Source organism: Carassius carassius, chromosome 7 (assembly GCF_963082965.1).
Source record: "Carassius carassius chromosome 7, fCarCar2.1, whole genome shotgun sequence".
NCBI lineage: Eukaryota > Metazoa > Chordata > Actinopteri > Cypriniformes > Cyprinidae > Carassius > Carassius carassius.
In genome coordinates this window covers 29,996,624-30,018,234 of record NC_081761.1, presented here as the reverse complement: position 1 = coordinate 30,018,234, position 21,611 = coordinate 29,996,624, and the positions used below count along the sequence as shown (strand labels likewise).

The window sequence follows — 21,611 nt, the reverse complement described above, 5'->3', positions numbered from 1 at the left end:
CCTATAGAAGTTTTTATTCTGCAAGTGAACGTCGCTTTATTGTGCAATCTCAAAGAGGCACAAAATCACTTTTCACAGACTTTTAAATTAAATGTTTCCTCCTGGTGGAATAACCTGCCCAACTCAATCCTTAGTCCATCTTCAAGAATTGGCTAAAACACATCTCTTCCATCTTTATTCAACCCTCTAACTCTAGCACTCTTAATTCTAATTTTATTCTTAAAAAAAGTATGCCAATTTTAGACTTTCACTCTATTTATTTACTAACAGCTTGTCTTCTTTAAAAATAAACACTAGCTTGCTTTATTCTTTTCCTATTCTATCTTTTTATTTATTTATTTATTTATTATATGATTTTAAAAAAACCTTGCTACGTGTACTGCATTAAGCTAACTGAGACTTGTTATAGGATTTGTATATCTTTGCCCTTTTTGTTGTTTTTGATTGCTTCCACTGTCCTCATTTGTAAGTCGCTTTGGATAAAATCGTCTGCTAAATGACTAAATGTAAATGTAATGTAAATTACAATTAAATTCTTAAAGTTGAATTTCAAATGAGGTACCAAGTAAGATAGTATAATTAAACTGAATTAAAAGTAAAAAAAATCTGTAATTTTCATATAGATGAAAAGTATTTCATTTGATGAAAAGTAGAGTAAAAAATGGAGAGACAGACAGATAGACAGATAGATAGAATTTAGGCCAATTGGATTCAAATAAAAGTCCATCTTGCAAATTGAAGAAACCCAGTTATTAAATTTGAAATTATGTTGAACTCATTTTGAGCTTTAATAGATAATAATTAAACCAGTAATTTTTAATATTTACTGGTGACATCGCATTCATACATTGGTGACCTAATGCTGTATAGATTGCTGGGTTGTACACTTAATAGATGGCTAAATATTCAGTCACTAGGGGGTGCTCATGAGCAGACTTTTGAAATCTAAAATTAAAATAAATTAAATTAATTTCAATTGATGACAAATAGGATACCCTATGGCAGTGGTTCCAAATCCTGGCCCCGGAGAACCCCCAATACTGCATATTTTAAATGTTTCCCTAATCAAACACACCTGATTGAACTTATCAGTTTATTAGTATAAACTCAAAGACCTCAAATGTGTGTTAAATAAGAGAGTCATCAAAAACGGGCATTCTTGGGTGTTCTCCAGGACCGGGATTGGGAATCACTGCCCCCAACATTGCATATTTTAAATTATTCCCTAATCAAACACACATGATTGAACTAATCAATTCAATAATAAAAACTCCAAGACCTCAGATGTGTGTTAGATAAGAGAGACATCAAAACATGCAGTGTTGGGGGTTCTCCAGTACCAGGATTGGGAACCACTGCCCTATAATGTTGTGGACTTCACAGGCATTAGCATGTGGCAGTCATAGCAAAACCATGAATACACATCAGATTTTTCATGAGCATTGATTAGAGATGATAAAACTGCAAATTCATGACAAAAGAAAGTTACAAAACAATTCATAGTCATCTGGATCAACATTTTCTGTTGTGTTAATCAGGAACAGCTTTCATCTAACCGTAAAGAACACTGTAAAAAATGACCATGAATTTAACAGTAAAAGACCTACGTAAAAGTAAAAACCTGTAAAAAAGTTCCCCTACAACATATGATGAAAAACTGAATTGGATATTACATGTAATTTTACAGTAGTATACCATTTTTGGAAGTGACAAAAAGAATGTGTAATTTACAGTGAATAATCATAAATTGACATTCCCAGAATTCCCCGTGTTACATTTCAAATTTGAAATTTCTTCTTAGTTTCTTCGTATCAGTTTTGTACATAAGGGTTGTATGTTACATCTAATGTTGTTAAATTAATGTTTATTCCATTATTTCAGTTTCATGTGTGTTACCATGATGGTCTTTAGTGTTTGTGTGAATGACACTGTGCACAGGTTTGATTCCTAGGGAATGATAGCTTAAATGCATATACCTTGAATGCAGCGTCCAGCTGATCCCTAACATATAATGTAAACTGGGCTGACTGAGAGCTTTGTCAACAATGCTTCTTCATATAATTATACTCCTTATATACAATTACAGTCTTTGTTTAACAAACACAATACAATGATTTAGAAGTTGCTTTCAATAGCATGAATACATGAATGTTTTGTAATTTATTAAACACATAATATAAATTATTTATCTTCTATTTTAGGTGGTGTTTCATTTCAAAATATGAGGCCAAATGGACCGTATTCCTCACCATATGTACGTATAGTCTTAATCTGGATATTATGTGTTGAGAAATTGTTCAATAAAAATGTGACGCAATCAAATGCTATGAAAATGTTCAAGTAATTTAATAATATTCTAATCTGAATTTAAAATGATCAAAAGTTAATACAGTAATGATTTTTTTTCTTTCTTGATAGTATATGTATGGTGCATTGTTTGTGGAGGTACATCCTCCATAACACCAACAACACCAATTTCAATAGCCAGTGAAGTTTGTATAATAAGAACTAAAGCATCTATTACCACAGCTGTGACCCTCAAACAAAATACATGCATAACTGTGACTTTCACACCTACATCTCCAACAACTACTTATTTAATATCAAATGCAACAACTGAGGCTTCTACAGAAAATGTACCTTCAACAAAAGCTACAAGTCAAACGGCAATGTCATCTTCAATGACATCAGAAACCGAAGCTTCCACAACAATAGAGGTGACCCCAACAATCACCCTCATATATTCACCAAGTACATTTGCACCTTCAACAGAAACAAATGCTTCTTCAACAATAACAGCACCATCAACAGAAACGGAAGCTTCCAAAACCATAGATGTGACCCCCACAATCACACTCATATCCTCACCAAGTACATCTGCACCTTCAACAGCAACAAATGTTGCTTCAACAACAACAGCACCATCAACAGAAACTGAAGCTTCCACAACATTAGAGGTGACCCACACAACCACACTCATATCTTCACCAAGTACAACTGCACCTTCAACAGCAACAAATGTTGCTTCAACAACAACAGCACCATCAACAGAAACTGAAGCTTCCACAACCATAAATGTGACCACCACAACCAAACTCATATCCCCACCAAGTACAACTGCACCTTCAACAGAAACAAATGCTGCTTCAACAACAACAGAACCATCAACAGAACCTGAAGCTTCCACTACCATAGATGTGATCCCCACAACCACACTCATATCCCCACCAAGTACAACTGCACCTTCAACAGAAACAAATGCTGCTTCAACAACAACCGCATCATCAACAGAAACTGAGGCTTCCACAATCATAGAGGTGACCCCCATTACCACTCTCATATCCTCACCAAGTTCAACTGAACCTTCAACAGCAACAAATGCTGCTTCAACAACAACAGCACCATCAACAGAAATGGAAGCTTCCACAACCATAGATGTGACCACCACAACCACACTCATATCCTCACCAAGTACAACTGCACCTTTAACAGAATTAAATGCTGCTTCAACAACAACAGCACCATCAACAGAAACTGAAGCTTCCACAACAATAGAGGTGACCCCCACAACCACACTCATATCCTCACCAAGTACAACTTCACCTTCAACAGAAACAAATGCTTCTTCAACAATAACAGCACCATTAGGAGAAACGGAAGCTTCCACAACCATAAATGTGACCACCACAACCACACTCATATCCCCACCAAGTACAACTGCACCTTCAACAGAAACAAATGCTGCTTCAACAACAACAGCACCATCAACAGAAACTGAAGCTTCCACAACAATAGAGGTGACCCCCACAACCACACTCATATCCTCACCAAGTACAACTTCACCTTCAACAGAAACAAATGCATCTTCAACAATAACAGCACCATTAGGAGAAACGGAAGCTTCCACAACCATAAATGTGACCACCACAACCACACTCATATCCTCACCAAGTACAACTGCACCTTCAACAGAAACAAATGCTGCTTCAACAACAACAGCACCATCAACAGAAATGGAAGCTTCCACAACGATAGAGGTGACCCCCACAACCACACTCATATCTTCACCAAGTACAACTTCACCTTCAACAGAAACAAATGCTGCTTCAACAACAACAGCACCATCAACAGAAACTGAAGCTTCCACAACAATAGAGGTGACCACCACAACCACACTCATATCCTCACCAAGTACAACTGCACCTTCAACAGAAACAAATGCTGCTTCAACAACAACAGCACCATCAACAGAAACTGAAGCTTCCACAACCATAGATGTGACCACCACAACCACACTCATATCCTCACCAAGTACAACTGCACCTTCAACAGAAACAAATGCTGCTTCAACAACAACAGCAACATCAACAGAAACTGAAGCTTCCACAACCATACATGTGACCACCACAACCACACTCATATCCTCACCAAGTACAACTGCACCTTCAACAGAAACAAATGCTGCTTCAACAACAACAGCACCATCAACAGAAACTGAAGCTTCCACTACCATAGATGTGATCCCCACAACCACACTCATATCCCCACCAAGTACAACTGCACCTTCAACAGAAACAAATGCTGCTTCAGCAACAACAGCACCATCAACAGAAACTGAGGCTTCCACAATCATAGAGGTGACCCCCATAACCACTCTCATATCCTCACCAAGTTCAACTGAACCTTCAACAGCAACAAATGCTGCTTCAACAACAACAGCACCATCAACAGAAATGGAAGCTTCCACAACAATAGATGTGACCACCACAACCACACTCATATCCTCACCAAGTACAACTGCACCTTCAACAGAAACAAATGCTGCTTCAACAACAACAGCACCATCAACAGAAACTGAAGCTTCCACAACAATAGAGGTGACCCCCACAACCACACTCATATCCTCACCAAGTACAACTTCACCTTCAACAGAAACAAATGCTTCTTCAACAATAACAGCACCATTAGGAGAAACGGAAGCTTCCACAACCATAAATGTGACCACCACAACCACACTCATATCCCCACCAAGTACAACTGCACCTTCAACAGAAACAAATGCTGCTTCAACAACAACAGCACCATCAACAGAAACTGAAGCTTCCACAACAATAGAGGTGACCCCCACAACCACACTCATATCCTCACCAAGTACAACTTCACCTTCAACAGAAACAAATGCTTCTTCAACAATAACAGCACCATTAGGAGAAACGGAAGCTTCCACAACAATAAATGTGACCACCACAACCACACTCATATCCCCACCAAGTACAACTGCACCTTCAACAGAAACAAATGCTGCTTCAACAACAACAGCACCATCAACAGAAACGGAAGCTTCCACAACAATAGAGGTGACCCCCACAACCACACTCATATCCTCACCAAGTACAACTTCACCTTCAACAGAAACAAATGCTTCTTCAACAATAACAGCACCATTAGGAGAAACTGAAACTTCCACAACAATAGAGGTGACCCCCACAACCACACTCATATCCCCACCAAGTACAACTGCACCTTCAACAGAAACAAATGCTGCTTCAACAACAACAGCACCATCAACAGAAACTGAAGCTTCCACTACCATAGATGTGATCCCCACAACCACACTCATATCCCCACCAAGTACAACTGCACCTTCAACAGAAACAAATGCTGCTTCAACAACAACAGCACCATCAACAGAAACTGAGGCTTCCACAATCATAGAGGTGACCCCCATAACCACTCTCATATCCTCACCAAGTTCAACTGAACCTTCAACAGCAACAAATGCTGCTTCAACATCAACAGCACCATCAACAGAAATGGAAGCTTCCACAACCATAGATGTGACCACCACAACCACACTCATATCCTCACCAAGTACAACTGCACCCTCAACAGAAACAAATGCTGCTTCAACAACAACAGCACCATCAACAGAAACTGAAGCTTCCACAACAATAGAGGTGACCCCCACAACCACACTCATATCCTCACCAAGTACAACTTCACCTTCAACAGAAACAAATGCTTCTTCAACAATAACAGCACCATTAGGAGAAACGGAAGCTTCCACAACCATAAATGTGACCACCACAACCACACTCATATCCCCACCAAGTACAACTGCACCTTCAACAGAAACAAATGCTGCTTCAACAACAACAGCACCATCAACAGAAACTGAAGCTTCCACAACAATAGAGGTGACCCCCACAACCACACTCATATCCTCACCAAGTACAACTTCACCTTCAACAGAAACAAATGCTTCTTCAACAATAACAGCACCATTAGGAGAAACGGAAGCTTCCACAACCATAAATGTGACCACCACAACCACACTCATATCCCCACCAAGTACAACTGCACCTTCAACAGAAACAAATGCTGCTTCAACAACAACAGCACCATCAACAGAAACTGAAGCTTCCACAACAATAGAGGTGACCCCCACAACCACACTCATATCCTCACCAAGTACAACTTCACCTTCAACAGAAACAAATGCTTCTTCAACAATAACAGCACCATTAGGAGAAACTGAAGCTTCCACAACAATAGAGGTGACCCCCACAACCACACTCATATCCTCACCAAATACAACTGCACCTTCAACAGCAACAAATGCTGCTTCAACAACAGCGCCATCAACAGAAACTGAAGCTTCCACAACAATAGAGGTGACCCCCACAACCACACTCATATCCTCACCAAATACAACTGCACCTTCAACAGCAACAAATGCTGCTTCAACAACAGCGCCATCAACAGAGACCGAAGTTTCCACAACAATAGAGGTGACCCCCACAACCACACTCATATTCTCACCAAGAACAACAACAGCACCATCAACAGAAACTGAAGCTTCCACAACCATAGATGTGATCCCCACAACCACACTCATATCCTCACCAAGTACAACTTCACCTTCAACAGAAACAAATGCTGCTTCAACAATAACAGCACCATTAGGAGAAACGGACGCTTCCACTACCATAGATGTGATCACCACAACATCACTCATATCCTCACCAATAACAACTGCACCTTTAACAGCAACAACTACAACACCATCTTTAACAACTGAAGTTTCAACAACTGCAGATCTGAACCCCACAACTATATTTGTATTCTCTGAATCTACTGCAACAGATGAAGTTGTACTCTCTTTGACAACTGAAGCTTCTACAGCTGAGTCCCCCACAACCACTCTTATGTCCTCAGTAGCTGCACTTAGAACAACAACTGCTGCTCCAACAGCATCCCCAACCACTGAAGGTTATACAACCACAGCTGTGACCTCCACAACCACAGAAAATGCTGCTCCAACAACGACACCATCTTCAGCAATAACAACTGAAGCTTATACTACCACAACTGAGAACCCCACAACCATGCCTGTATTCTCTGCAACTCCAGCAACAGAAAATGCTGCTCCAACAACTCCATTTTCTCTGACAACTAAAGCTTCTGCTACCCAAGCTGTGAATCCCACAACCACTCAGATATCATCAGAAACATTGTCAACAACCAATAAAACTTTAACAACCGAAACAATAAACCCTACAACCATGCCTGTGTTCCCAGCACCTACAACTGCACCTCCAGCAACAGAAAATGTAGCTCTAGCAACAACAGCACAGTTTTCAACAAATGACGTTTCTACAGCCACAGCTGTGAATCTTACAACCATGCCTGTATTTCCAGAACCTCCAACAAATACTGCACCACCAAAAACAGCAGTAACTTCAACAACTGACGCTTCTACAATAACAGATGTGAACCCCACATCCACACCTTTCTCCTCAGCAAATACAAGTTCACCTATAACAACAATAAGTGCTGCTCCTACACCATCTTCAGTCACTAAAGACGATACAACAACAACTGTGACACCCACACCCTTGCTTGTTTTCTCAGGACCTACAATTGCCCCTCCAGCAACAGAAAATGCTGTTCTTACCTCAACACTTCCTTCAGTATCTTCAACTTCTCGTGTATCACCAAGCACAACAACCATATCTCCAACTACAATACCACTTTTCACAAAAACCAGAACTGTTGCAGCAACAACATTTGTCACACCCACAACCATGCCAATGTTATCAGAATTTACAAAATCATTTGTAAACACAACCTCATCTTTGCTAAATGCAACAACAAATGCAGTGACTCTGACTAGTCTTTCAGAAACAGAAAGTCCAGCTCCAACTGCAGTTGTATCTCAAAGCACAAAAATGGTGTCTTTAGCAACCACTGAAACCACTGCACCAATCATAATGACTGCAACTCAAGAAACTACTATGTCATTGTCAATGTCAGCAACTGGTGCTTCACCAAATACAAGTTTGACTCCAATGACTACATCTGAAGCTACAACAATTATTCCTATAAACTCAGCTGCTACAGTTGCATCAACTCAAACAACAGCAGTGGTGGCAAGCAAGCTGCTATTTAACTCCTCATTTCCAGTCTTCAGTGAATCTCAGGTCCTCAGTGCTATCAATACTCTCCTGAAATCCAGACAGTCACAGCTCAGTGAATCAGTGAAGGTTGTGAATTTTACCTATGAGAGTAAGTGTAATGATTTTCACAAAAAAAATAAATAAAAATAAACACCTGCAAGATCTTTGACAAATCTAAAATGTAAAATTTATCTTTAAACAGAAATCTCTGAAACTTCATATGCTGTATTCTTCACAATTTACGTGGTTAACATCAGTATGCCAGAAGACCCTGATTTCAGAGGCAACACCTACCAGCAAGTGAAGGATATCATCAATAATGTGGTAAACATGAAAAATTAACAGTGTAAATGTCTTAAAGTCCAATGCCATTCTTCCCTAGAGGGTGATGAATGGTTTGATTTTTTTTCCTGCAGCTGAACACTCTTCTGAATGAACCTGGCAAGACATTTTTTGAACCCAAGTCTTCCAATTTTACGTGAGTTGCAATCTGATTTATCCCTATGAATTATACTTTTCAACCACAATTTTTATTTAGTGCCTCATGACTTTCCAGGACATTAAACCAATCAATATTACATAAAAATAAATAAAAGAAAATAAAAAAAAAATCGAAAAGTCTCAATAATGCTGTATTATACAAAGTAATTTAAGCAACTTTCAAATACAGTATCTCTTCTGTTTTTCCTGTAGGAGCTCTTCAAACCAGATTGATGGCAGCATGGACTACAGCTTCCAGGATGGAGATACCATACAACCAGTCAGCTTCCTAAATGAACTACGTCTGCAAACTACGACAACATTGCTTCCAGAAACAACAGCTGGATTCTCTGTGACCCCATCAAATCTCATGTAAGAGTTTGGTTTTCCAATTTTTAGAACATTTAAAAAATGGAAAAGGAATTTTATTACAGACCTCTGATGTAAATTAAACCAAATGTGTTTTATTTACAGATCTGGTTCAGCAGTGGTCACAAGCAAGCTGGTGTTCAACTCCTCATCTCCAGTCCCCAGTGAAGCTCTGGTCCTCAGCGCTATCAACACTCTCCGTAATACCAGAGAGTCACAGCTGAATGAATCAGTGAAGGTGGTGAATGTCAGCTATGAGAGTAAGTCTCATGATTTAAGGTTTAAATTTTTTGAATTGGGAATGAGTAAAACTGATATGAATGACAATATTTTGTCAAATAAAAATGTACACGTTTCCACAGAAATCTCAGAAACCTCCTATGCTGTGGTCTTTACATTTAAACTGGTTAATATCAGCATGCCAGAGGACCCTAAGTACAGAGGCAACACCAAACCGCAAGTGCAGGACATTATCAATAATGCGGTAAACATGAAAAATTAACAGTGTAAATGTCTTAAGGTCCAATGCCATTCTTCCCTAGAGGCTGATGAATGGTTTGATTTTTTTTCCTACAGCTGAACGCTCTTCTGAATGAACCTGGCAAGACATTTTTTGTACCCAAGTCTTCCAATTTTACGTGAGTTGCAATCTGATTTATCCCTATGAATCATACCTTTCAACCACAATTTTTATTTAGTGCCTCATGACTTTCCAGGACATTAAACCAATCAATATTACATAAAAAAAAAAGAAAATAGAAAAAATCTAAAAGTCTCAGTAATGCTGTATTATACAACGTAATTTAAGCAACTTTCAAATACAGTATCTCTTCTGTTTTTCCTGTAGGAGCTCTTCAAACCAGATTGAGGGCAGCATGGACTACAGCTTCCAGGATGGAGATACCATACAACCAGTCAGCTTCCTAAATGAACTACGTCTGCCAACTACGACAACATTGCTTCCAGAAACAACAGCTGGATTCTCTGTGACCCCATCAAATCTCATGTAAGTGTTTGGTTTTCCAATCTGTAGAACATTTAAAAAATGGAAAAGGAATTTTATTACAGACCTCTGATGTAAATTAAACCAAATGTGTTTTATTTACAGATCTGGTTCAGCAGTGGTCACAAGCAACATGGTGTTCAACCCTTCATCTCCAATCCCCAGTGAAGCTCTGGTCCTCAGCGCTATCAACACTCTCCGTAATACCAGAGAGTCACAGCTGAGTGAATCAGTGAAGGTGGTGAATGTCAGCTATGAGAGTAAGTGTCATCCTATAAGGTTGTAAAGCAATTGAATGGGAATCAGATAAACAATTATTAATGGAAAGGTTTGACCAAAAAAACAATTATTCAAATTTTCTTTCCACACAGAAATCTCAGAAACCTCCTATGCTATGGTCTTTACATTTAAACTGGTTAACATCAGCATTACAGAGGACCCTGCTCTCAGAAACAATACCTACCCGCAAGTGCAGGATATCATCAATAAAGCGGTAACAATTTTAAAATGAACAGTATGAAAAAGGTTTTAGTCCATTGCTAGTGTTCAACTGAAGTTTCTGAATGTTTTGACATTTTTTCTGCAGCTGAACACTCTTCTGAATGAACCTGGCAAGGAAGTTTTCAAACCAAACTCCTTCAACTTTACGTAAGATGCTAACTCACTTCACAATCTTTATTTCACGTGTTCTCTCATTTTAGCTTGGAACCCATGGAAAATAAGAATTGGTGAAAAAAAAAAAAACCTTTTGAAGATGTGAATTGAAGTGCCTTACAGATATCTTCTGCTTGCTCTGTAGAAGCACTTCAAACCAGATTGAGGGCAGGATGGACTACAGCTTCCAGGATGGAGATACCATACAACCAGTCAGCTTCCTAAATGAGCTACGTCTGCCAACCACTACAACAGTGCTTCCACAAACAACTAACGGTTTCTCTGTGACCCCTCCAAATCTAGTGTAAGTTTTGCTTTTCCAGTTTTTAGAACAATCAAAAAATGGAAAAGTTATTTTATTCCAAATATTTGACGTACAATAACCAAAGGGGTTTTATTTACAGATCTGGTTCAGCAGTGGTCACAAGCAAGCTGGTGTTCAACTCCTCATCTCCAGTCCCCAGTGAAGCTCTGGTCCTCAGCGCTATCAACACTCTCCGTAATACCAGAGAGTCACAGCTGAGTGAATCAGTGAAGGTGGTGAATGTCAGCTATGAGAGTAAGTCTCGTGATTTAAGGTTTAAATGTTTTGAATTGGGAATGAGTAAAACTGATATGAATGACAATATTTTGTCAAATAAAAATGAACACGTTTCCACAGAAATCTCAGAAACCTCCTATGCTGTGGTCTTTACATTTCAACTGGTTAATATCAGCATGCCAGAGGACCCTAAGTACAGAGGCAACACCAAACCGCAAGTGCAGGACATTATCAATAACGCGGTAAACATGAAAAATGAACAGTTTAAATGTCTTAAGGTCCAATGCCATTCTTCCCTAGAGGCTGATGAATGGTTTGATTTTTTTTTCCTGCAGCTGAACACTCTTCTGAATGAACCTGGCAAGACATTTTTTGTACCCAAGTCTTCCAATTTTACGTGAGTTGCAATCTGATTTATCCCTATGGATCATACTTTTCTACCACAGTTTTTATTTAGTGCCTCATGACTTTCCAGGACATTAAACCAATCAATATTACATAAAAATAAAAATAAATAAAAGAAAATTAAAACAATTTGGAAAGTCTCAATAATGCTTTATTATACAAAGTAATTTAAGCAACTTTCAAATACAGTATCTCTTCTGTTTTTCCTGTAGGAGCTCTTCAAACCAGATTGAGGGCAGCATGGACTACAGCTTCCAGGATGGAGATACCATACAACCAGTCAGCTTCCTAAAAGAGCTACTTCTGCCAACTACGACAACATTGCTTCCAGAAACAACAGCTGGATTCTCTGTGACCCCATCAAATCTCATGTAAGTGTTTGGTTTTCCAATTTGTAGAACATTTAAAAAATGGAAAAGGAATTTTATTACAGACCTCTGATGTAAATTAAACCAAATGTGTTTTATTTACAGATCTGGTTCAGCAGTGGTCACAAGCAAGCTGGTGTTCAACTCCTCATCTCCAGTCCCCAGTGAAGCTCTGGTCCTCAGCGCTATCAACACTCTCCGTAATTCCAGAGAGTCACAGCTGAATGAATCAGTGAAGGTGGTGAATGTCAGCTATGAGAGTAAGTCTCATGATTTAAGGTTTAAATGTTTTGAATTGGGAATGAGTAAAACTGATATGAATGACAATATTTTGTCAAATAAAAATGTACACGTTTCCACAGAAATCTCAGAAACCTCCTATGCTGTGGTCTTTACATTTAAACTGGTTAATATCAGCATGCCAGAGGACCCTAAGTACAGAGGCAACACCAAACCGCAAGTGCAGGACATTATCAATAATGCGGTAAACATGAAAAATTAACAGTGTAAATGTCTTAAGGTCCAATGCCATTCTTCCCTAGAGGCTGATGAATGGTTTGATTTTTTTTCCTGCAGCTGAACGCTCTTCTGAATGAACCTGGCAAGACATTTTTTGAACCCAAGTCTTCCAATTTTACGTGAGTTGCAATCTGATTTATCCCTATGAATCATACTTTTCAACCACAATTTTTATTTAGTGCCTCATGACTTTCCAGGACATTAAACCAATCAATATTACATAAAAAAAGAAAATAGAAAAAATCTAAAAGTCTCAGTAATGCTGTATTATACAACGTAATTTAAGCAACTTTCAAATACAGTATCTCCTGTTTTTCCTGTAGGAGCTCTTCAAACCAGATTGATGGCAACATGGACTACAGCTTCCAGGATGGAGATACCATACAACCAGTCAGCTTCCTAAATGAACTACGTCTGCCAACTACGACAACATTGCTTCCAGAAACAACAGCTGGATTCTCTGTGACCCCATCAAATCTCATGTAAGTGTTTGGTTTTCCAATTTGTAGAACATTTAAAAAATGGAAAAGGAATTTTATTACAGACCTCTGATGTAAATTAAACCAAATGTGTTTTATTTACAGATCTGGTTCAGCAGTGGTCACAAGCAACATGGTGTTCAACCCTTCATCTCCAATCCCCAGTGAAGCTCTGGTCCTCAGCGCTATCAACACTCTCCGTAATACCAGAGAGTCACAGCTGAATGAATCCGTGAAGGTGGTGAATGTCAGCTATGAGAGTAAGTGTCATCCTATAAGGTTGTAAAGCAATTGAATGGGAATCAGATAAACAATTATTAATGGAAAGCTTTGACCAAAAAAACAATTATTCAAATTTTCTTTCCACACAGAAATCTCAGAAACCTCCTATGCTATGGTCTTTACATTTAAACTGGTTAACATCAGCATTACAGAGGACCCTGCTCTCAGAAACAATACCTACCCGCAAGTGCAGGATATCATCAATAAAGCGGTAACAATTTTAAAATGAACAGTATGAAAAAGGTTTTAGTCCATTGCTAGTGTTCAACTGAAGTTTCTGAATGTTTTGACATTTTTTCTGCAGCTGAACACTCTTCTGAATGAACCTGGCAAGGAAGTTTTCAAACCAAACTCCTTCAACTTTACGTAAGATGCTAACTCACTTCACAATCTTTATTTCACGTGTTCTCTCATTTTAGCTTGGAACCCATGGAAAATAAGAATTGGTGAAAAAAAAAAAACCTTTTGAAGATGTGAATTGAAGTGCCTTACAGATATCTTCTGCTTGCTCTGTAGAAGCACTTCAAACCAGATTGATGGCAGGATGGACTACAGCTTCCAGGATGGAGATACCATACAACCAGTCAGCTTCCTAAATGAGCTACGTCTGCCAACCACTACAACAGTGCTTCCACAAACAACTAACGGTTTCTCTGTGACCCCATCAAATCTAGTGTAAGTTTTGCTTTTCCAGTTTTTAGAACAATCAAAAAATGGAAAAGTTATTTTATTCCAAATATTTGACGTACAATAACCAAAGGGGTTTTATTTACAGATCTGGTTCAGCAGTGGTCACAAGCAAGCTGGTGTTCAACTCCTCATCTCCAGTCCCCAGTGAAGCTCTGGTCCTCAGCGCTATCAACACTCTCCGTAATACCAGAGAGTCACAGCTGAGTGAATCAGTGAAGGTGGTGAATGTCAGCTATGAGAGTAAGTCTCATGATTTAAGGTTTAAATGTTTTGAATTGGGAATGAGTAAAACTGATATGAATGACAATATTTTGTCAAATAAAAATGAACACGTTTCCACAGAAATCTCAGAAACCTCCTATGCTGTGGTCTTTACATTTAAACTGGTTAATATCAGCATGCCAGAGGACCCTAAGTACAGAGGCAACACCAAACCGCAAGTGCAGGACATTATCAATAACGCGGTAAACATGAAAAATGAACAGTTTAAATGTCTTAAGGTCCAATGCCATTCTTCCCTAGAGGCTGATGAATGGTTTGATTTTTTTTTCCTGCAGCTGAACACTCTTCTGAATGAACCTGGCAAGACATTTTTTGTACCCAAGTCTTCCAATTTAACGTGAGTTGCAATCTGATTTATCCCTATGGATCATACTTTTCTACCACAGTTTTTATTTAGTGCCTCATGACTTTCCAGGACATTAAACCAATCAATATTACATAAAAATAAAAATAAATAAAAGAAAATTAAAACAATTTGGAAAGTCTCAATAATGCTTTATTATACAAAGTAATTTAAGCAACTTTCAAATACAGTATCTCTTCTGTTTTTCCTGTAGGAGCTCTTCAAACCAGATTGAGGGCAGCATGGACTACAGCTTCCAGGATGGAGATACCATACAACCAGTCAGCTTCCTAAAAGAGCTACTTCTGCCAACTACGACAACATTGCTTCCAGAAACAACAGCTGGATTCTCTGTGACCCCATCAAATCTCATGTAAGTGTTTGGTTTTCCAATTTGTAGAACATTTAAAAAATGGAAAAGGAATTTTATTACAGACCTCTGATGTAAATTAAACCAAATGTGTTTTATTTACAGATCTGGTTCAGCAGTGGTCACAAGCAAGCTGGTGTTCAACTCCTCATCTCCAGTCCCCAGTGAAGCTCTGGTCCTCAGCGCTATCAACACTCTCCGTAATTCCAGAGAGTCACAGCTGAATGAATCAGTGAAGGTGGTGAATGTCAGCTATGAGAGTAAGTCTCATGATTTAAGGTTTAAATGTTTTGAATTGGGAATGAGTAAAACTGATATGAATGACAATATTTTGTCAAATAAAAATGTACACGTTTCCACAGAAATCTCAGAAACCTCCTATGCTGTGGTCTTTACATTTAAACTGGTTAATATCAGCATGCCAGAGGACCCTAAGTACAGAGGCAACACCAAACCGCAAGTGCAGGACATTATCAATAATGCGGTAAACATGAAAAATTAACAGTGTAAATGTCTTAAGGTCCAATGCCATTCTTCCCTAGAGGCTGATGAATGGTTTGATTTTTTTTCCTGCAGCTGAACGCTCTTCTGAATGAACCTGGCAAGACATTTTTTGAACCCAAGTCTTCCAATTTTACGTGAGTTGCAATCTGATTTATCCCTATGAATCATACTTTTCAACCACAATTTTTATTTAGTGCCTCATGACTTTCCAGGACATTAAACCAATCAATATTACATAAAAAAAGAAAATAGAAAAAATCTAAAAGTCTCAGTAATGCTGTATTATACAACGTAATTTAAGCAACTTTCAAATACAGTATCTCCTGTTTTTCCTGTAGGAGCTCTTCAAACCAGATTGATGGCAGCATGGACTACAGCTTCCAGGATGGAGATACCATACAACCAGTCAGCTTCCTAAATGAACTACGTCTGCCAACTACGACAACATTGCTTCCAGAAACAACAGCTGGATTCTCTGTGACCCCATCAAATCTCATGTAAGTGTTTGGTTTTCCAATTTGTAGAACATTTAAAAAATGGAAAAGGAATTTTATTACAGACCTCTGATGTAAATTAAACCAAATGTGTTTTATTTACAGATCTGGTTCAGCAGTGGTCACAAGCAAGCTGGTGTTCAACTCCTCATCTCCAGTCCCCAGTGAAGCTCTGGTCCTCAGCGCTATCAACACTCTCCGTAATACCAGAGAGTCACAGCTGAGTGAATCAGTGAAGGTGGTGAATGTCAGCTATGAGAGTAAGTGTCATCCTATAAGGTTGTAAATCAATTGAATGGGAATCAGATAAACAATTATTAATGGAAAGCTTTGACCAAAAAAACAATTTTTCAAATTTTCTTTCCACACAGAAATCTCAGAAACCTCCTATGCTGTGGTCTTTACATTTAAACTGGTTAACATCAGCATTACAGAGGACCCTGCTCTCAGAAACAATACCTACCCGCAAGTGCAGGATATCATCAATAAAGCGGTAACAATTTTAAAATGAACAGTATGAAAAAGGTTTTAGTCCATTGCTAGTGTTCATCTGAAGTTTCTGATTGTTTTGACATTTTTTCTGCAGCTGAACACTCTTCTGAATGAACCTGGCAAGGAAGTTTTCAAACCAAACTCCTTCAACTTTACGTAAGATGCCAACTCACTTCACAATCTTTATTTCACGTGTTCTCTCATTTTAGCTTGGAACCCATGGAAAATAAGAATTGGTGAAAAAGAAAAAACCTTTTGAAGATGTGAATTGAAGTGCCTTACAGATATCTTCTGCTTGCTCTGTAGAAGCACTTCAAACCAGATTGACGGCAGGATGGACTACAGCTTCCAGGATGGAGATACCATACAACCAGTCAGCTTCCTAAATGAGTTACGTCTGCCAACTACGACAACATTGCTTCCACAAACAACTACCGGTTTCTCTGTGACCTCTTCAAATGTCAGGTAAGTGATTGGTTTTCCAATTTTAAGAACAATCAAAAATGGAAAAGGAATTTTATTACAGACCTCTGATGTAAATTAAACCAAATGTGTTTTATTTACAGATCTGGTTCAGCAGTGGTCACAAGCAAGCTGGTGTTCAACTCCTCATCTCCAGTCCCCAGTGAAGCTCTGGTCCTCAGCGCTATCAACACTCTCCGTAATTCCAGAGAGTCACAGCTGAATGAATCAGTGAAGCTGGTGAATGTCAACTATGAGAGTAAGTCTCATAATTTTCAGTTTAGAATCTTTTTAAAAGAATATGAGCAAAACAGCAATGAATGTCAAATTTTCACCCAATCAAAAATAACTATTTCTTTCTAAACAGAAATTTCGGAATCTTCCTATGCTGTGATTTTTAAATTTAATATTAGTGACATCAGCATGCCAAGGGACTCTGAAATCAGAGACAACATCTACCTGCAAGTACAGGATACTATCAATAAAGCAGTAAGCATTCACCATTTACCCATTAAAATTTGTAGCTCCCATGCAAATATTCACAGAGGGATCCAGTATTCAGTTCAGTTTGATTCATTATTTGAATTTTTACCTGCAGCTAAACACTCTTCTGAATGAACCTAACAGTCCAGCTTTAAAACCCATCTCATCCAACTTTAGGTAAGATTCAGTATGTCATGATCTGTGTTTTTTTTTCCACATGAAATTAAATGTAAATAAAAAATACATATTTCCAAGAAAAATTTTATTGTTCTGTGCATAGATGTCCTGATACTGTATGCAACAGATACTGTATATTGTTGTTTTTCCCTAGGAGTACATTAAATCAGATTGAGGGCAGTATGGAGCACAACTTCCAAAATGCAGATGTCATAAAACCAGTCAGCTTCTTACAGACACTTAGTTCATTGACAGGTTTGTCAAACCTGAAAATCAAACATTACTTAAATTTTAGTTTTAAATGTGTTGCTCCACCAACACCAAATACTGTAAATGCAGTCCTTCTCAACTAATCATTACTTTATTTTACAGTCTTAACAACAGCCAGTACTCTGACACCAAGCATTCCTTCTCCACAAACCTTGTAAGAGCTATGATTCCAGTGTCATTTTGTAAAAGCCAGTTATTTTCTGAACCTGTCTTTACATTCCTGTTATTTTATCATCTTTGGTAGGTTGGGGAAGGCTTATATAAAAATCCTATTGGTGTTTCACACACTGGGCCCAGTACCTAGTAAGGATTACATTCTAACCGTGGCCAACTCTTTGCTCAACCCACGTTACAAAACTAAAGTAGACACAACTCCAACCCAGAGTACGAGCCTTGTGGATATCGGCTATGAAAGTGAGTTTCTCTCTCCTCTTTAAGCTCCTATTTGTTCTGAATATGTCATTTGAATGCAAATGATGTTTATTTTGTAGACCTGTAGTAGCTTGCATTTAAAGAATATTTTATCACTCACATCATCATTTTTTTTTGTTCTGTGTTTTAAGAATTTAATGAGACCTCCTATGCTCTCACATTTGAGTTTGAAATCAGTAATATATCCATGTCTGAGAAAAGTGAACTAAGGAATGAAACCTACACTTCAATCAAAAAAACTATGAATACATTGGTGAGACTGAGACACTTTGATTTCATGGTTTCTAACAAAACCTTCCTGTGAAAATGAATATGCCTTATTCTGATCACATTAACTTTAAGATTAATAAACACATTAATCTCTGTATTTATTACTCCACTCTCCAGCTTGTCGACATCTTAAAGGATCCCTCAGCTCCTCAGTTTGATCTGCAAAACATTAAATTTGAGTAAGTTCTGAATCTGGAGAAATGTGTTAATGATTGTACCAAATCTGCTTTAAACATGGATTCATTTTTAGTATGAGGAGATGATGTTTTTAGACATCTACTTCTGTTCCTCATTGCACATTTGAATCTCCACACAGTGATAACAGCACAGTGATTCTGGCCAGTGTTCAGTATGTTTTCTCACAAAGTGACTTGAACACAAACAGCACCTTTGTCAAGGAACTATTCAATGCTAAGGAAGGTAATACCTTTACATCAACACATGCAATGTCACATTTTATATGCTCAATAAGCACTGAATACTTTAAAGCATGATTATTCTTGACTAATCATTACTTTATTTTACAGTCTTAACAACAGCCAGTACTCTGACAACAAGCATAACTTCTCCACCAACCTTGTAAGAGCTATGATTCATTTTCATTTTGCATTCCTCTATATTACCATCTTTTGAAAATAAATGTACCTAAAAAAATAAATATACCATCTTTTGCAGGTTTGGGAAGGTGATCATATATATCAGCCTTTTGTTTAAAACAAAGGGTACTATCCCAAGTGAGGGTAATGTTGTAAATTTGGCTAACAGCCTGTTGACTGGAATGAAACTGAGAATTAAACGATCCACCACAACAAAAGATCTGACTGAGCTTGTGAACTTTGTGAATGTCACCTATACAAGTGAGTTTTTCTCTCCAGCCTTTTTTTTAATGTGCACATAACATTCGAATGCAAATGGTGTACATTATGTAGTAAGCTTTTCCTTTGAAGGACAATGTTTAAATCAGTAATCCTTGTAATGAATGTGGATAGTGAAATTTTATCATCCACATTGAACCACCCCACAAGTAATTGTTTTTTTTATGTATTTACCCCCCCCCCCTCCCTAAAGAAATCAATGATAACTCCTTCTCTCTGAACTTTGGATTTGAAATCAGCAATATATCCATGTCTGAAAAACTTGAATTCAGGAATGAGACCTACACAGTGATCCAGGACTATATAAATAAATTTGTGAGTTTCGGTTACTGAGAAATTGCTTTATTTTAGTCACATTAACCATAAACAAATGTATAAATACAAATTTATTTCTGCTTTTTAGGTGTCCACGATCCTGAATAGAACAACAACTTCTAACTTTAATTTCAATCAGATCGTTTTCAAGTAAGTTCTGGCTCAGTATTTTTTATTTTGTACTTTTTTAAAGCAGCGTTTTAATGATTTCAAGATATTTGCTGTCATCATTGAGTAGTTTGGGGTGAGGAACGATCAGTTTATTTATTTTGCTTCATTTCTCATTGTGCATTTTCTCCACAGGGGTAACTCCACCGTGATAGAGGCCAATGTACAGTATGTTTTCACAGACAGTGACATCGGCACCTTCGGCTTGGTCAGTACTTTGCTCGGACCTACTGTAACAGCTGCTCCAACCACCTATTACCCCACAGTCCTGACCACTGCAATCTTAAACAACAGTACAAATGCAGCATGGATTGTGGCTATCATTGTCCCCTGCGCTATTGTCCTCGGCCTCATACCTTGCTGGATTCTTCTTTGCGTAAGTTTTATGAAGACTGAATGTCAAATTTGTGCATTGGAAGTAAATTGATTAATGACAACATACAAGTGTTACTCATTTGTCTTAACAATAGATTTAAATGTGCCTTTATATTCTATAATTATGAATTATATATCATGTTTATAATGTACAGCTGTGTAAAAGTGTTCCCTTCCATGATGCTAACTCTCACTGTGTCTGTTTCTGTGTTCAGTGTTTGCTGTGTGGTTGTTGTGGAGCAATCAGGAGACGTTGGCACAGAAGACGGTCGTACAATGTACAGTACGCACCTCGAAACAGCATTTTCTAGAGATATTCAAAAAAATCCTTTGATGCTTAAAATATGTATTTTCCTGTATTGCTGGGCATACAGAACCTCTCTAAATGTGATACAACTGTGATTTAAAACAACAACAACAGCAACTACTATTTAAGGAATGATTTTATTTATTTAAAAAAAAACTGTTATGTAAAGTAATTAGAATCTTGTTTTTTAAATGAAAGATTTATTTGGTAGTATGTATTTCATGTTAAGGGGAAGAAAATCTAGAATGTGTTGATCACTTCTTTATTCAAACAATGTACTTTATCTAAAATAACATACTGCATCTTGATGACATATTTATGTACAAAATCCACAATTAATGTTTTAAGACTGTGTAGTTCAAAACTATAATTTAATAAAACAATTCAATATCAATATGAGAACATTATTGGAGCCTAACCATAATTGTTGGTATATACAATACAGTGCTTTACAGATTTAATATGTTAAATCTGTCTGATAAATGCAAAGACACAATGGTTATTATGAGGATTGATAAAACATCTTCAACACAGACTAACACTCCATATCCGATACATTAAATGGAGTGTCAGACATTTTGTAGTGCTGTCTGACTTCTTTGTGAACAGTTTAACAGACACACCTTTGAAAACAATCAACATTTGTTTCTGTTGTTCACATACAGGTGGAATGTTTCTGAATTAAGCTCTGGTAGACATTCATGCATGGTTAACATCGCAGCACCTTTAAATATGTGGATCTA

General features: G+C 37.8%; 1 protein-coding gene across 1 annotated transcript; it reads left to right on the top strand.

Annotated features, from left to right (window-relative positions):
- Window positions 1-7,187: 7,187 nt before the first annotated feature.
- wu:fc34e06 (mucin-2) lies at window positions 7,188-21,216 on the top strand. The gene is made up of 44 exons (XM_059554490.1): window positions 7,188-8,322; window positions 8,395-8,568; window positions 8,662-8,783; window positions 8,876-8,937; window positions 9,153-9,311; window positions 9,414-9,568; window positions 10,683-10,804; window positions 10,898-10,959; window positions 11,111-11,269; window positions 11,370-11,524; window positions 11,627-11,748; window positions 11,842-11,903; window positions 12,124-12,282; window positions 12,385-12,539; window positions 12,642-12,763; window positions 12,856-12,917; window positions 13,122-13,280; window positions 13,383-13,537; window positions 13,649-13,770; window positions 13,864-13,925; window positions 14,076-14,234; window positions 15,350-15,504; window positions 15,607-15,728; window positions 15,821-15,882; window positions 16,087-16,245; window positions 16,348-16,502; window positions 16,614-16,735; window positions 16,829-16,890; window positions 17,041-17,199; window positions 17,301-17,455; window positions 17,564-17,685; window positions 17,795-17,856; window positions 18,011-18,111; window positions 18,229-18,280; window positions 18,371-18,540; window positions 18,690-18,811; window positions 18,946-19,007; window positions 19,145-19,248; window positions 19,356-19,407; window positions 19,504-19,685; window positions 19,897-20,018; window positions 20,107-20,168; window positions 20,322-20,562; window positions 20,777-21,216. The coding sequence occupies exons 1-44, from the start codon at window positions 7,209-7,211 to the stop codon at window positions 20,870-20,872; spliced, it is 6,324 nt and encodes a 2,107-aa protein (XP_059410473.1). The 5' UTR covers window positions 7,188-7,208; the 3' UTR covers window positions 20,873-21,216.
- The last annotated feature ends 395 nt before the right edge of the window (window positions 21,217-21,611 follow it).